The 13,437-nt window shown below is 33.7% G+C and overlaps 1 protein-coding gene across 3 annotated transcripts in view; it reads right to left on the minus strand.

The window, feature by feature from the left end:
- Nrdc (nardilysin convertase) overlaps positions 1-13,437 on the minus strand; it is an 87,877-nt gene that overhangs the window by 54,690 nt on the left and 19,750 nt on the right. Inside the window, exons 2-6 of one of the 3 annotated variants that reach the window (XM_005326077.4) lie at positions 12,405-12,735; positions 9,615-9,748; positions 8,585-8,654; positions 8,346-8,427; positions 7,311-7,464 (exon numbers count right to left, since the gene is read on the minus strand). In XM_005326077.4, the coding sequence (XP_005326134.1) occupies positions 7,311-7,464; positions 8,346-8,427; positions 8,585-8,654; positions 9,615-9,748; positions 12,405-12,735 (771 nt within the window). Of the gene's footprint in view, positions 1-7,310; positions 7,465-8,345; positions 8,428-8,584; positions 8,655-9,614; positions 9,749-12,404; positions 12,736-13,437 lie in introns of those variants that run through there. The other 2 variants (XM_040288662.2, XM_005326078.4) reach the window with 2 other exon arrangements.

The following is a 13,437-nucleotide window of genomic DNA, read 5'->3' on the forward strand; positions in this document are numbered from 1 at the left end:
AAAGTTGTGACAACCACTGAATTAGTGAATACTGAACCCATCTATCCTAGAGGAAATATATATGTACATATACATGTACACATACACAAAAATTATTATCTTAAATCCTAAAGGCATATCATAGTATGTTCTATTTTTAAAATTTTACCATATAGAGAATGAGGTTCAGAAGTGTTAATATGTTTGAAGCCACCATACTAACAGATGCCAAGGGGATTCAAACCCATCCAACTGACTCCAGTGCCAGAACTTCTTGCATTACACTGTTCTGTACTCTAGCATTTTCATCTTCTGGTCATTTCTGCATGAGAACTTTTTAATAATGTCACCTTGTTCAACTATGTGTAAATTGCATGCTTAGCTCAAAATTTTCACCTCCCCACATGTCCATGAATGACCCATAAGGGCCCCACAAGTATGGATTTTGAAATTACAAATAAATTTTTAGTGAACAGATGAAATTGCAAATATGGGTAACTGTGCATAATGAGAATCATTGCAGAAGATTATTTCATCCAAAAAGAGACTTTTGTTTCTTCCTTTCCTGCATTCTGTGTTCTTATCTAATTGTCCTGGGTTTTAGTCTTCACAACAATGTTGACTAGAAATAATTAAGAGTTAAAATTTTGTCTCTTTCTTGGTTTTCAATCTTTCACCATTAGGTATGTTATTTGGAGGCTATTCATAGATGCCCTCTATCATATTGAGTAAGCTCCCTTTTATTTCTACTTTAAATGGTTTTATCATGAAAGGGTACTGGGTTTTTCAAATGCTTTTTTTATGTACATTGAGATTACAGACTGAGAAATGTTTTTTGTTCTTTCTTCTATTAATGTGACATAACAGTGATTGGTTTTTCAAATTGTAAACTAATCTTGCTTTCTTGAGATAAACGCAATTTGATCATGGTATGAATCTAGACTCAGTTTAGGTTTTTTTTTTTTTTTTCCCTAGAGGAATGTTGTTTTCTATGTTCATAAGTGATATTGGCCTGTAGTTTCCTTTTCTTGTTATGTTCTGGTATCAGAGTAATAATAACATAATATATGTAAAGTATGATCTCTTCTATTTTTGAGTTTGTGAAGTATCGGTGTTGATTCTTTAAAAAATTGGTAGAGTTCATCAAGAAACTATCTAGGTTTACACTTTTCTTTTGGAGGGGGATTTTTTTTCCCCGATACTGGGAAATGAGCCCAGAGATGCTTTACCACTGTGCCACATTCCCTTTTTAATTTTTTATATTCTAAGATAGCTCTCACTAAGTTGCAAAGGCTGATCTTGATCTTATGATCCTCCTGCCTCAGCTTCCCTCACTCCTTCTGAAAAAAAATTTTTTTTTTGGTACAGGGATTGAATTCAGAGGCACTCAACCACTGAGCCACATCCCCAGCCCTATTTTCGGGGTCTCACTGAGTTGCTTAGCACCTTGCTTTTTACTGAGGCTGGCTTTGAACTCACAATTCTCCTGTCTCAGCCTCCTGAGCCACTGGGATAACAGGCATGCACCACCACATCCGGCTGAAATATTTTTTGATTACAAATAAAATCTCTTAACTTATTAAAAATCTACTCAGGTTTGTCTTTTTAAGAATATTTCAATAATTTGTATCTTTCAAGTAATTTGTTCATTTCATTGGCTTATCTGATTTGTTAATATGCCATTATTCTCAATGTTTTTTCATATTCTTATTTTGGTAAGATCAGTAATAATGTTCCTGCTCTCAGATATCATTTTCATAATTTGAGACTCCTTTTTCCTTGATCAGTTTAAGCTGAAGATTTGTCAATTTCTATTGATCTTTAAAAGTAACCATACTTTGGTTTGGCCAATTTTCTCTATTGTATTTTATTTCCCTATACTATTTTTATTTATTTATGTTTTTGTATGCGTGTGTATGCTGGGGATCAAACCCAGCGTTTCTTCACACATGCTAGGCAATCTCTCTACTGCTAAATACAGTCTAGCCCTCCAGTCTATTTTTTATTACCATTCCTTCCGCTTCCTTTGGGTTTTATTTACTCTTCTATGTCTAATTAATTAATATTGTTCATATTGGAAAAAACTGTGCCTCACTAGTTTTATCAATATGCAGTGAGACTTAAGGGCAATAATAATTGCTTTTTGCTTCAAAGTCTGTTTTTTTCTCATACCAATAAAAACACATTATCCTTCTTACATTATTATCTCCATGGTATACCACTTTATGATGTTTTTACTTGCAATCTTTCTGCATCGTTAGGCTTATATTTAAGTCTTGAAAACTGAGTCTGACTAGATTTTTTAAAAATCCAGGCTGATATTCGTCTTTTATTTATTTTTTTTTAAAGAGAGAGAGAATTTTAATATTTATTTTTAGTTTTTTCAGTGGACACAACATCTTTGTTTGTATGTGGTGCTAAGGATCGAACCCGGGCCGCACGCATGCCAGGCGAGCATGCTATCAGCATGAGCCACATCCCCAGCCCTCTTTTTGTCTTTTAAATGGAACTTGGTCCATTTTCATTTAATGGAATTACTGATATACACACACAGTGCATCTATTTACTCCCTTCTACTTTTACAATTTGTCTCACTTATTCTGTTTCTTATTTTTTTCTTCTTTGAATCTGTAATGTTTACCAATCATTCCAAATATTTTTCCTTTACTGGTCTATAAGTTTTATAATCAAATCTGGTTGGTTTGTTTTTTAGAAAACACACGTATCCTTTAATTTTCCAATGTGTAATATCAATACGTTACAAAACTTTTTCTCTTTTATTTTTGGTTCTTATGCTATTGTAATTTTAATTCTGTAGAGTTTTAAAACTTCATATTTATTGTTTTTGTGTTTTGATATACTGGAGATTGAACCCAGGGGTACTCTACCACTGAGCTACAACCTAAGTCATTTTTATTTTGAGACAGGTTCTTGACAAGTTGCTCAGGTTGTCCTTGAACATGCAATTCTCCTAACTCAGCCTCCTACTCAATGTTCATTTATATTCACTCATAAAATTATTTTCTTTGTTCTTCAATCTTTTTTGTTGTTGTTGTTGTTTTTGTATCTCTGACCTTCATTTTCCTTCAAACTAAAAAAAAAAAAAATGCTTTAGAAACTTTTTCTTCAGAAACTTCCTTCAGTGAGGAGCTAGGGTTGTGGCTCAGTGGTAGAGTGCTTGCCTTGCATGTGTGGGGCACTGGGTTCAATTCTCAGCACACATAAAAGTGAACAAAATAAAGATCCTTCAATGTCTGAAAAAATATTTTAAAAAAAAGAAAGAAATTTCCTTCAGTGAGAAGTTTGGGTCCATCTAAAACTAAAAATATAAAGAATTTTAGATAGTGGCAAACTGTGATACTGTGAAATAATTATATATTTGGTCTTTGTACCCATTTTCTGGCATACAACTCCCAAAATTCTCGGAATCCCTGAACTGACAAAATAGGGTCTAAAAGGCTGCTTTTGCTAAAAATACTGACTCTTCACTTGGTCCTGCAATGCCTAATGGGTAACTAAAAGCATCTCTACCTTCATTCTGGGTCTTCTTTGCTACCTTAAACTTTGGGTCAGATTCCTACCAAACTCTGCATGTAGGCATATTAATCATTTAAGGAGTGTTCATCTAAAGCTGGTAATCCTTCACTTTCAAGGCTGAAGGTTCCAAGACAAGAACAATTAAGATATTTTGAACACTGGCAGGAACATCATAATCAATACACGGTTAACTGCCAGTGTTATAATGTTGTATTTCAGACCTTCTGAGTAGAACCTAGAAGTTTCCAATCATTGCTCTAAATCGGAAGGTCTAACTCCATGTTGTCTTTCTGATTTGCGCTTTCTCTGAGTTATACTCTCCAGTCACCTTGTATTCCAGGAACAACACATCTGATTGATCAACACTTCGCAAGAAGAGTCAAAACTGCATCCAGGCAGCAGCAACACTCTTATCAGTAGTAATGATCAGCCAAACCAAAGAGTGAACATGTCTACTAGACTACGCATACTTGGTACCCTCAACTTTTATTCTTCCCATTTAATCTCAAAGATCTTGTTAGCTCCTCAAAGACAGGGCTTAGAACACTAGTACCCATTTCCCAGTGTGGTCACACTGAATAATACATTCCTTTCCTACTTCACCATTACTTCTCTGCTTGATTTTGGGGGAAACTGGTCACATCTGTTGTGTTCACACTACCCAAAGTCAGCCCCCCACCCCACCCCACAGCCTAGAACACTAAAAGTACCAATTCTTTACTCGGACTTGCAGATGCCTAATGGGTAACTAAAAGTTACAGTGCCTTTTTCTATTCTAATTAATTGACTGCTAGCTTCAGAATGGAAGCTGGTCCCAAGAAATATCAAAGCAGGATTAGAGGACTGGGACTTTCAGTCCCACCTCTCAATCACTGGATAGAGGAGAAATGACGAAAGTTGACCACAAATGGATAATAATTTAATAAATTATTCATATGCATATGCAATGAAGTCTTTTAAAAAAATGACTGGGTTTGGAGAGCTTACAGATTATTGAACATATGGAGGTTTCTGGAGGGTGGTGAACCCCTTTTCTCTTATCCCTTATCCTCTGCATCCCTTCATTTATATCCTTTGTAAAAATCCTTTATAATAAACTGTTTAATGCGTTTGCCTGAGTTTTATGAGCTACTCAAGAAAATTAACTAAACAGAAGAGAGTTGGATTGTGGGAAGCCTGATTTATAGCTGATGAGTCAACACAGGTAAAACAACCTGGGTCTTTTAGATGGCATCTAAAGGGATAAGATAGGACTCTGGGGGACTGACCCCTCAATCTGTGGGAGCTCATACTTTCTCTGAATTAATCAGAACTGACTTGGTTTAAAGAACACACAGCTGATGTCCACTGCAGAACTGATTCCTTGCTTGTCATTGGGAAAAGTCTCCATACATTTGGAGGTCACAGAAGTCTGTGTTGACTGTGGTGTGAGAGCAGAGGGAAAAACAAAAAACCAGGGAGCCTGTTTTTCTAACATTAAAGTTCTTATGGTGGCGTATGAAGGTCTATTTCACTATGATTCATAAGAGATATCTGTTTAGTGTAGAATTTGTGGTTAGTTGGTAGTTATTTTCTTTCAGATCATTAAGGATATTCCATTGTATTTTAGTTTCTATTACTACTATTATATTAGTCACTTGTTGGTATAGCTAATATTCCTTTGAAGGAATTTTTTCTATCTGGTGAAGAATTTCCACATTTAATTTTTTATAGTACTACTGTTTTTCTCCATGTGAATTTCCTTTAATGTATCCTTCTGGAAATTATTATACTTCTTTACCTTCTGAATGGTTGTCTCACATCAAAGTTCTAAAAAACTTCCCATGATAGAGCATTCAAATGTCTCTAACTTCATTTTTCTCTCTCTTCCTTCTGGGACTCCAAGTAAAAACACTGGACATTTTCCCCTCTATCTTCTGTGTCTCATACTCTTCATGTTTTTATTATCTCCACTTTATGCTATATTTGGGTTAATTTCTTCAGATCTTTCTTCCAGTTAATAATTCTATCTTCAGCTATACTTGTTAAACATGTGCATTACACTTTCAATTTCAATTATAATACTTCAGTTCAAAATGTTCTTTTTCATTTTTTAAATTTCCCAGTTCATACTTGATAATTTCTTACTCCTTTCAAGTATATTCAAATTTGTCCTTCCTTTCTTAAAAAATAGCATATTTTTATGACTTGGATGTCACCATTCCAATGTCTGAAATTTCTAATATGTTTCTGTTATCTATTCTAACTCACGTTGTCTTGTTTTCCAGGGTATCTGTCTATTTTTTACTGAGAGTTGGTCATTTTACTTGAAAAACTACTTATAGGAACAATGTAAGACCTAAAATGAAGGCATCTTCTTTTTAAGAGGATTTACACTTGCTTCTTCTAATCTTCTAGGAACACTGCCCAATTCTGAACCATAATGAAGGCTTCAGGTTCTCCAGAAGACTCAGGAGGCATTTTGAACATACTCAATAATTTCTCAGGATGACTAATCCCTTTTCTTAACTTGAGAGGACAGCCTTTGCAGTCCCAGCTTATTAAGAAAAGAGTCTCTGGTGAGACGTCCCCCCTCGGGAACATACTTGATTTTTATATTTGTGGCCCTTGTCTTACTACACTGATAAATAAGTTCAAATTTATTGGATTAGCAAATGCCACCAGGATAAGACAGCTTTCATCCTCATTTTCTATTACTGAAATGATCTAAACATAATCAAATTATATGACCTCTGTGACAGAATTAGATTTTACAACCTATTAAAAAATACTGGCACTTGATCCACATTATAAGGGGCATGTTACAAATGACATAAAGGCTTTTAATTCTTTATTATCTGTGAAAGTATAATATCGCATTTAGTATAATATTTGTAATATGTAATGATCTACCACTATCTACCATTTCTGGCATTAATTTATGATTTGATATTCACGTTAATTTCTCATTCATGCAGTAGAATTCTTCTTATTAATTCTGGTAGGATTTTTTTCAGTGGAGATAAATGTGTGAGCCAAGAATAATGGTGTATGCCCATAATCCCAGCAATTCAGGAAACTGAGGCAAAAGTATCTCAAGTTTGAAGATAGCCTCAGAAACTTAATAAGATCCTGTCTCAAATTTTAAAAATAAAATTCAAAAAGGACTGGGGATGTAGCTGAACTGAACAGCATCCCTGAGTTTAACCCCCAGTTTAAAAAAAAAAAGAGGAGAGAGAAATAATAACTAAGGGTGTACAGAAATTATAGTACTGGAAAACTGGAAACAACTGTCTAAGAATAAACCAATTGAAAAGCTTATGATATTTCTATACAATGTAAATAATAAGTGACACTTAGAAATTGTGTTTTATAAATAATTATAAGTGAAAATTATATCTTATTTTTAAATATAAGTTATAAAAGGATATATTTTATTTCATAAACATTTTAAAAAGTATCTGTCAACTGGTTATCTCTAGATTCTAAAATTATAAGCAATTTTATCTCTATTGTTTTTCTTTATTCTAAATAAGCAATAAATTACAGAGTCTACACAGAATATATTATTTACAAAACTCAAGAGTTATTTAAGAGTTTCTTTAATATAAAGACTAAGTTATTTTAGAACAAGAGTCAACATGTATTTAATAGGTTTTTTCCAAATAAAATATTCTGATAATTCTATAGAATCAAAATACTACTTGAAAATACCATAGAACATACCCAATATTTCCATTTTAAGAAGTTAACAGATCTTAAGTATTAACATGTTAATATTTATATTCAAAAAATATACACTTTGATTTAATTACCTATCCAGAGCTTCCTTGAAGTATTTTCTCTGAACATCAAATTGAAAGACTGTACGTTCACAATCAGTTGAGGCATTATCACTACCCCCATGTTTCTTTAGGAAGGCATCAAATCCATTCTCATCTGGATATTTCAAACTACCCATGAATACCACTAAGTGAAAAGAACAGAAAGTCACACAACACAAAAATATAGCCAATATATTTATTACGAAGGATGAACTTTCTTATATGTACAAAACATTTGAAAGAAAATATTCCAAGGCATTAACAATGGTTGTTTCGTTAATACTTACTTTCTTTATTACATTTCTGTTTTTGCATCATTCTATAATGCTCACATATTTTATGTTAAGAAAAATCAAGCACTTCATTTTTAAAGAAAAATAAGACAAGCATACACAATTTATTTATAAAAAGGTTAAAACTGAACACAAGTAATATATATATAATGCAATTGTTACCATAAAAACTAATAAAGTAAAAAGTTTCCTCTCAAATATCTTAGAAAAATTAAGTGAGTAATTCACAAAAAAAAAAAAAAGTATGGATGTAAATATTTGCAACTATGTAACATCCACACAGACTTTATTTAGGTACGTTCTGTTCCTAATTAAACTAAAGTTTTCTATTTTGTTTTGTTTTTATATTAATTATGTCTTTTTATTTTCTGCATTTCTGGTGTTCTAACATCTTTGGGCATTACAAACACTCAAACAGACTTCCCCAACAAGGGCTAACCAATTCCTAATGAATAGCAATCATCTCCCAATCTGTTGTCTTTATCATACTTGAAAAATAATGCCTGTATTTTAAAATGTTTCATTTTCATCATCATTATAAGTATACTAAAGAAAATTAAAATCACCCCTGTGATATTCATAAGTCAAAGATTTCTTAGCTCCTTTTCTGGTTAAATATATCATACATATATTTATATATATATTTATATAAGTATCTAACCAATTACTTATCTTTGAAATCAATGCATACAAATTTGGATGTGGGGGAACACCGGGGAATGAAAGATCTTACTGTGCTCCAAAAAGTGTGCCAGCCCGGGCAGATCATCTGGATCAGCAAAACTCCCAACTCCAACACAAAGAGCCGCTGCAGACTGGAGTAAGTAGAACACATAAAAATAGTTGAGTCAATTCTAAAAGAGTAATATCAGCATCGCATTGTAAGGATTCATTTGGAGATGGAAGTTTTCCAATACAAACTAACAAAATTCTTTCCCTGAGAATCAGGAGGAGCAGCAAAGTGAAACTCACCAGAACTGTGTCAGTTTCACCCTGCTGCTCCTCCACTTGCCATCCTGCCAAATGCTGAACAGGTGCAGACCTAGAGGGGAAAAAGCAGAAACAGACAGAAACAAAAGGAAGAGGGACTGGCCAGCCCACCCAAATATTATTTCATGTCAGCATTTCAGAATTCTGAACCAAGTTTGTTCCTAGAATTATTAGATTGGGGAAATCTGCAGAAATAACATATTTAGGTTGATTAAAGATTAAGCAATTGAAAGCTCTGTTACTAGATGTGAAATCTCTCAATATGTTACTTAGAAAGTTTTTATTTTATTAAAATAGGGAGTAAACTAATGTTTTAGGAATCTACTGAACAAAAACAATAAGTAAATGGTTAAAGATAAAATCTTTAGCTATTAAAAAATGACAGAAATAGACTTTAAAGAGGCTTTTTAGTTCTTCACTTCTTACTAAACATATATAGCATATATTACTTATCATTATACATTCTCCCAATACCTTGGGAAAATCAACCTTTTAACAAAATAGATGGCCAAGAGGTATACCAAACTCTGCAGTTAAAATGATTGGGGCATATCATTAAATCACTGTAAGTTAAAGGACACCAAAAAAGGAAAGAAAAACAGTCAATTTGAATAATTGAAGATAGGAAAGCAAATATTTCTCAAATTTTATAAATGTCAATTTTACAGAACTAATCCATTTGGTAAAATGGGGTTTTGATAAATAGGTTACCTTCTTCAGAAAAGAGCGTTTTAAAAATTGGGGCTGGGGATATAGCTCAGTGGTGGAATATATGCCCCTGCGTTAAATTCCCAGCACCACCAAAAAAAAAAAAGTATGTACCTGGCATACAATCTAACCATGTGTCAGAAAACATAAGTATGTTTAAAGAAGAACCAAACAGCCTCACTTGATACCATAAATCTCATTTTGAAGACTCAGGCACATAATAAACTCAGTCAAAACATGGGGAAATATCCACTTCTTCCAACCACAGTCTAACCTGTTCTGTGATGTTTAATTGATGCCTAACCTGCTTTCAGCTCCAACTACCCCATAAAGATTTCTTGTCTCGACCAGCAGGGTTGAAGACATTTTTGAATAAGTTGACTTAAACCACAGTTTATCAGTCAGCTTTGACCACAGCAAAAACAGGCTCTGCGATTGCTAGAAAAGAAATTCATACTTGAGAATTTTCTACCCAAGAAATTCATAATGGAGAAATGCATACTTGAGAATTAAGAAAGCTCTGAACAAATCATAATTCAGTGTATATCATATTTAAATTTCAATTTTACTAATTTATTAAACTTTCAGATCAAAACAATTTGGGGGGAAGGAAGAAACTGGAGGGAATAAAACATGTTTCAGAAATTTCTTAATTAGGCAAAGAGTCTCAAAAAAAGTTATATTTTTTCTTTCCATTTCCTTTATCAATTTTCATATTTACCATAAACAATGTTCATACTTCCCAAATAATAATTAAATCATAAAACACTTCAAAACCTATACCATTCATAAGCCACCTCTTACCTAGACTAAACTACTTGAGTTTCTTTTTCCAGACACTTATTCATTCAGTGAACTAAATCATTTTTCCATTGTTACAACCTTGGAATCTTTCCTTTCACTTGGGTACCCATTACTTCTGGAATCAAAATGATCTATTTAAACTACAATTATCAATTAAGAAAACATATAAAGAAGTCTAAAGCATGGGGAGAGCTCCTTATAGACAGATAGAAATTACAGAAAGACAGATAAAGAAGGAATTGTATAGATAAGAAATATGTAATTTTGTTTAAAAAAAAAAAAGAAAAGAAAAAGGTCTGAGATCATAGGCAGGTATTGTGGAACATGCCTGCAATGCCAGCTATTCAGGACACTGAGATATGAGGACCCAAGTTCAAGGCCAGCCTGAGTAACTTACTCAGATGCTGTCTCAAAACAAAATAAAAAGGACTGGAATATAGTTCAGGAGTACAGCAGTCCTGAGTTCAATCCCTAGTAGCGGGAGGAAGAGAGGGGAAAAAAGGGGAAGGAGGCCTAAGATCATCCAGAAAGACAGGGACAGGGCTAGAATTAGAACCCAGGTTTCCTGACTATCAGTGTTCTTTCTAATCAATAACTTTTCTTACAATTCTGCAATTTTTCTTCTTTTCTATTATTGCTACATTTGGAAATATGAGATCTATTTTAAAAGTGAATTTATTAATTCCCAATTTGTTTATAAAGACTTATAGATTACCAGGTGACTCACTCTCTCTCTCTCTCTCTCTCTCTCTCACACACACACACACACACACACACACACACACACACACACACACACACACACACACACATTTTTTTCAGTGTTTTGAGTTTCATCTCTAAAGCTTTTCAGGCTAACACCACTTGGCCTATCATACTACACAAAAACAATTCAACATTTTAGTAGTAAAGGGCAAAAGCTCCTTAAAAACATGACTTGGCTGCATGTGATAGCATACACCCGTAATCCCAATGGCTCGGAGGATGAGACAAGAACATCACAATTTCAAAGCCAGCCTTAGCAAAAGTGAGGCACTAAGCAATTCAGTGAGACCCTGTCTTTAAATAAAAAAAAATAAAAATAGGGCTGGAGAAGTGGCATAATGGTTCACTGCCCTGAATTCAATTCCCAGTACCCAAAAAACAGGGGGTGGGGGGGACATGACTCAACAGCCTGAACAACTTGTTTGAAAGAACTGGTACACTCTGTCTTTAAAAAAAATATTCTCTAGGAAGAGTGACTATCAAACAATTCATTTAAAAACATCATTGAAGCCAGGTGCAATGATATCTTCCTATACTCCCCAGCTACTTGGGAAGCTGAGGCAGGAGGATCATCTGAGCCCAGGAGTTGAAGACCATCCTGGGCAACATAGCAAGACCCCCACCTCAAAACAAACAAAATTTACCATTGAAGACTTTTTAAGTATTCATGTAACACCTAAATTTCAGTTTAATAATCTAATGGTAAATCCTGCATAAGTAAATTATACCATGTCAAATGTGTTATCAATAGTCAAGAAACTAACTCTAATTTGCTGGTCAATTCCACTGTAATGCATCCAAAATATTATCTGCTAACATGGGAACTCCCTACTGCAAAATGGAAGAACGCTTCAAAAAAACAATGTGAGAAAAATTTACTATCAAGACTTACTGAACTATTCATTGGTTGCTATTATATATTAAATGAAGTTCAACTCCCTTTCTAGTAAACTGTTATAATTATTTGTCCCAACCTTTGATGCTTTCCACAAAAACAGCTAAGTCAATTCAATTATCTAGATAGAAATTACCCACATGGTCCAGAGGAAGATTCTACACTACTGGCCTCATTCTTTTCTTCATCTTTTTCTAGTCTCTCCAAGAATACACTCTTATTCCTTTATCTCAGGCTAAGAATTATACAGATCCTCACCCCTTGGCAATTGTTCTTAAAAATATAAGGTACACAAATATACATAAATTCATATATTACTACTGATCACCTCTGAAAGGTTATTAAGAATTTTGTTTTGTTTTCAGAATACCTCAGATATTCAGAATTAGAACCCAGGTTTAATATAAAAACTTTATATTCCATTAGTTTCTATAACAAGCATTACTTTTATAATCAGTGCAAAATGTTTTCAAAATATAATCCTTATATAGAATACAGAATAGACATTTACTGAAGTTCAAAAGAAAAACATTTACTTCCTTTTGGGTGGTAAGAAATAAAGCATGAGTTTAGGTTATCCCAAAGAATTCCCAAATTTGAAAAGGACAAAATAATAGACATGACTCACACCTGTTTTTCAGTGGTTTTCTTCCTAGCTTCTGCCCTCTCTTCCAATTCTTCCAACTCATTATCCTCTGTATCAAGATCAACTTCATCATGCTCATCATCATCAATTTCACCTTCATCATCAAAACCCTCTTCATCATCATCTTCTATCTCAGCCCCAGAATCTTCATCATCATCTTCTTCTTCATCATCTTCTTCTTCTCCTTCTCCTTCTTCTCCTTCCTCCTCCTCCTCTTCCTCCTCTTCATCATCTGTTGCATTTCCTGTTTTACCTTCCATATTACTTAGATCTGAAATCAAAAGTGCCTGCAAGCCATTCCGTAATTTGATGTATCTGAAAAAAAATCATAAAAATATTTTGATTCAGCCATTCATTCATAAGCCCAACACAAGCGATGAGCTTGGTGAAATTTAAGAAAAAAAAATGTCAAGCACAAATGCATGCACACACACGCACACATACACAAAAAATGAATACTAGAGTGCACACCCTCAACTTATCTGCAGTTTGATTTGCCCAATCATGATCCCAAAATACTAATTAATACATTTTTAAAATGTTTTTTAGTTGTTGATGGACATTTGTTTTTGTGTGGTGCTGAGAACTGAACACAGTGCCTCGCACATGCTAGGCAAGTGGTCTACCACTGAGCTACAACCCCTTCCCTAATTTATACATTTTAAAAGGTACATTGTTCTTAAATATCACACCATCCTGCTATTGTCCAGCCTAAGATGTGATTATCCCTTTGTGTATACAATACCTACACATTAGTCACTTAGTAACTGTCTTGCTTATCAGATGGTCTACTGCAGTATCATAGTGCTTATGTTTAAGTAACCATTAATTTACTCAGTGGTCCCCCAAACACAAGAGTGATGATGTTAGTAATTCAGATACGCCAAGAAAAGCCACAAAGTACTTCCTTTAAGTGAGAAGGTGAAAGTTCTCAACTAAATTAAAAAAAAATATATATATATATACATACATACACACACACATACATACATGCATGCTGAGGTTTGCGAGGATCTA

The sequence above is a fragment of the Ictidomys tridecemlineatus genome, chromosome 11 (assembly GCF_052094955.1).
Source record: "Ictidomys tridecemlineatus isolate mIctTri1 chromosome 11, mIctTri1.hap1, whole genome shotgun sequence".
NCBI lineage: Eukaryota > Metazoa > Chordata > Mammalia > Rodentia > Sciuridae > Ictidomys > Ictidomys tridecemlineatus.